We start from the raw sequence: 4,189 nt of genomic DNA, 5'->3' as shown, positions 1-4,189 counted from the left end.
ACATGCCTGGCGTGAGTTTAAGCTACCGGGTCCGGGACTTGAACTGTGGTCGACTACATGGGAGTCCAGCAACATTGCCATTACGCCAACTTCTGGTCCCCAGAAATTGAATTCTTATGGGGCTTTGTGCAAATAACAGACCAAATTGAGATTAACCTCATTTTTTTGCAGATAAGTTAGTTCATACCTCTCTTTAGTAAAAGGGGAATAGAGACAGGAAAAACATTTCAGAAGGAAATTACAGTGCACTGGTCACTAGTTTATAGCTTTGTCCATACTTTTAGTTTAAGATATTTTGTGAATCAATAAAATGTGAAAAAAAAGTTTAGTATGGAAGAAAGGGAGTGGGAAGAGGAAGGAAAAAACAAGTAAAAGTATGCTTAATTGAGAAAAAATGGAAGCTATTTCCTGATGATAATGGATATAGTAATGTATTTTGTCTTTATTGATATGTATGGTATTTGTGCTGGAAAAAGAAATGTTGTACACTGTAAAAACGTGATTAAATGTAAATAAATTAATAAGTAAATAAAAGAAAAAAAGAAAAAAGAATAAAATATTTAATAAAAAAAAAAAGCTCTGCACTCAGAAGATCTGAACTCAGGAGCAGAACTTACTGCCACAGGGCTTAGGTGCAGGCCCAGCCTCAGCGGGAGCGGGGCGGGCGTATAGGAGGGCGGCTGCTGAGAAGGCGGCAACCAGGCCCAGGACAGGCGCAGGCGCAGTGGGCGCGAGGCGGCCGGGGAGGGCGGGGCCACGTGGCCGAGGTGTTGCCAGGGCAGCGGCCCGGCGTTGCGGGAAAGTCGCGGCGCGGAAGTGCGGGCCGCCCCGGCTGTGGGCTCTGCCCTCGCCAACCTGGGTGCGTCGTTACCGGCGGGAAGCGGGAGAGGAGCCGAGCGCGCTGCAGCGTGACGGCCGTCTGCCCGGGGCGCGGTGAAGGACGAGAAGGGGAATCGCCGGCCCAAACGCAGTGCCATGGCGGGGCCGTCGGAGCGCGGCTTTGCGGGTCCGTCGGAGCGGTCCCGCGCGCCTTTCACTGACCGGGGCCCTGCCGGGTCGTTGAGCCCCGCAGAGCCGCGGTCCTGGCCCCCAGGCCCCGGGAGCCCGCGGGGGAGCGGAGGGCAAACCACAGGCTTGGAACGGCGAGACAGACCACCCCAGCTCTCAGGCTTCGGAAATGAGAAGTGGAATGAGAAACGGATGACCCACCTCCAGCGCAGAGAAACTCGCCCCGGACGGTACCAGCTGGACGCCGACCTCGACGCGCGAATCGCGCAGGTGTTTGATAAGGACCTGCGCGCCCTCCAGTCCTTCTGCACCGGTAAGGTAAACCTGCTCCATCGCAGAGTGCAGTCTCAGGAGGGACAAAGCTGCAGACATCAAAAGCAGAGCAAGAGGCCGGCTGCAGGGACCTCGGAGAGCGAGCCCCTAAACTGTACCATCCCTGCGGAGCTTTTCAACAGAATCTACTTTAAAAACATGCGGACAGCACCGGAGCAAATGCGGTCAGCTAAGCAACACGTACCCTCTCAGTGTCCCAGCTGTAACAAGAAAAGAGCAGAGCTGGCCCAGTCCACCTTCCTGAGACAGAAGAAGACTTTCCTGGAGTCACTTCTACTCCAGGAGAAAATTGATGAGCATCTGCATACGACAGACTTTCTCACCCGTATTGGGGAAGCTCACCAGGGCCTCCCCAGGCTTTCAGATGACCCCCAAATAATCTGGAAAAGACTGAATGAGAGAAGTCAGATCGGATATTCTGGTTTTGAAAGGTCCAATACAGGGTAGAAGATGTAGCAAGAACGAAATCGCACTTGCCCTTTTTCTTTGCCACTTCTAAAGAGGTTTACTTTAGTGAGGCAGATTTTCAGTGATTATGTGGAATGTGGACAGATGTTCCTATTGTGTATTTGAGTAATTACCATCATCTACAGTCACTTGGAAACTAACTTAAGATTGTCTATGCGTTCTTAACAAATCGAGGGCTAAGAACTTTTTAATCCAAATTTATTTCTCAGGTTATAGAAAGCAGTGTAGTAACTGGAATGCTTAATGAAACTTGACAACAATCCAGGGGAGAGATATTAGTAGTTTGGACTAGGTTGTTGACCGTAGAAAGAAAGATGTACAAAGATGTAAGTGATACTTGGGGAGTAATAATTTACTGTCTTTGGTAATGAAATGGCTATGGAGTTTAATAAAAGGTACGTATTAAAAATGCTATGATTCTGACTTGGGTACCTACATGAGTGAAAATTAATACGAAAACTTGAAGAGGGTCATGTTTCATAGAATGATCAAGACTGTGATTTGGATAAGAGTAAACTGAGGTGTATTTGGGACATCCACATTGAAAGTGAGGAAACATTGGCAATTTGTATTGTTTATCTTGAAGGTTTGAAATAAAGGGGAGCAGGTGAAGAAATCATTGACCTGTAGTTGGAAATTGAAGCCATAGATGTAGTGAGTGCTTCTGGGAGAGAGTAGGTTGAGAATAAAAGCAGCGGTAGTAGCAGCACATGAGAAATGCCAACAACTGGAACCAGCAGTTTGCATAATGGCTGTATCACTGGACTCCCATGTAGTTGACCATGGTTCGAGTCCAGGACCTGGTGGCTTAAACTCATACCAGGCGCGTGTGTGTGCGTGCCTAAAATCCTGAGAGGAGAATGGAGGAGAAAAGATTGCAGTGTGGCCATCACCCCTGGGGGGGTGGTTTCTCTCTGTCTTTCTGTCTCTCTCTGTCTTTCTGGCGAGCACACGCACCCTATAGCAAAAACCTCTCCAAAAAAAAAGAAAAAAGAAATGCCAACAATTAATGGCTGGGTAGAGGAGAATGAACTCAGAAAAAAAAAATGGTTGAGAAAAAAATTATCATAGAAGACTAAAGGAAACCAGGAAAGTATGTTGTCATAGAGACCAAGGAAAAAGCATAGTTCAAGAAGAATGGGTTTCCTGAATATAGCAATACATCAGGGAGGTCATATAAAAATGACTTGTTCATGTGTTGGATACTGTTGACTTCAGCAGTAGCAAGTTCACTTACAGAAATCGAGTAGGAAGGCAATGTAGATTGAAGAATAAATGAAAGGATGTAAAGAATGTGAATATAGAATACTCCTTGAAAAGTTTAGCTGTTGGGGGGAAGAATAGAAGTGGAAGTAAGACAGAGAATTGAAGGAAGAATGCTTGAACAAATGACATAAAATGCCATTTAGGTTATGAATATTTTATGAAGTCTCTTGTTCATCCTCACTTCCATGCTGAGGAAACAGTATCATGCTCTGAGTAATACCATAGTATTTCAAAAACATATTTGGGGGGACTAGCAGTTAGCATAATGGCTATGTCACTCGACTCCCATGTAGTCAACCGTGGTTTGCGTCCCGGGCCTGGTGGCTTAAAATTCATGCCAGGCACATGTGCATGTGTGCCCAAGATCCCGAGAGGAGAACGGAGGAGAAGGGATTGTGGCGTGGCCATCCCCCCTGGGGGATGATTTCTCGCTTTCTGTCTCTCTGTCTGTCTCTGTTTGGCGAGCGCAAGTGCCCTATAGCAAAAACAGCAGAAACTCCCTAAAAAAAAAAACCAAAAAAAAAAAAAAAAAAAAAAAAAAAAAAAAAACCTAAAAAACGTATTTGGGGAAAAATATTAGTTGGCATTCTGACATACTGAACTTATTACTAATTTTCTCTATGAAGATAGAAAACTCGGTACCAGCAGTTGGCGTAATGGCTGTGTCGCTGAACTCCCATGTAGTTGACTGCGGGTTGAGTCCCAGACCCAGTGGACTGCGGTTTGAGTCCCAGACCCAGTGGCTTACACTCATACCGGGCACGTGTGCGTGCATGCCCAAGATCCCGAGAGGAGAATGGAGGGATTGTGGTGTGGCCATCCCCCCGGGGGGGGGGGGATTTCTTGCTTTCTGTCTCTGTCTCTCCATCTTTCTGGCAAGTATATGCGTCCTATAGCAAAAACTTCTCAAAAAAGAAAAACAAAAAATGTTAAAAACTCTAGAATTAGTGGAATTATCTGAAGGTCATTTTTCTTCATGTCTAACATGAATTACTTCAGTGAAAAAATAAATTCTTTTGCAAGAATCAGCACAGAAGAATCTTTGTGTCATTTTCCAATATTACCTTTTCAGTTAAAACTTCATTTATGTATAAAGATACTTTTTGCCTATAAA

The 4,189-nt window shown here is 45.5% G+C and overlaps 1 protein-coding gene across 1 annotated transcript; it reads left to right on the top strand.

Annotated features, from left to right (window-relative positions):
• The first annotated feature begins 975 nt into the window (after window positions 1-975).
• On the top strand, window positions 976-2,591 carry CUNH8orf48 (chromosome unknown C8orf48 homolog). The gene has a single exon (XM_006172331.2). It carries the CDS (start codon window positions 976-978, stop codon window positions 1,786-1,788), a length of 813 nt encoding a protein of 270 aa, XP_006172393.2. The 3' UTR covers window positions 1,789-2,591.
• Window positions 2,592-4,189: the final 1,598 nt, after the last annotated feature.

This window comes from Tupaia chinensis, unplaced genomic scaffold, assembly GCF_000334495.1.
Source record: "Tupaia chinensis unplaced genomic scaffold, TupChi_1.0 Scaffold000143_1, whole genome shotgun sequence".
NCBI classification, from domain to species: domain Eukaryota; kingdom Metazoa; phylum Chordata; class Mammalia; order Scandentia; family Tupaiidae; genus Tupaia; species Tupaia belangeri.
Note: the sequence above shows the minus strand (reverse complement) of the source record. Positions and strands in the feature narration are given on the sequence as shown.

Coding starts and splice junctions, on each gene's coding strand:
- CUNH8orf48 (XM_006172331.2), top strand. CDS start 976: ATGGCGGGGCCGTCGGAGCGCGGCTTTGCGGGTCCGTCGGAGCGGTCC.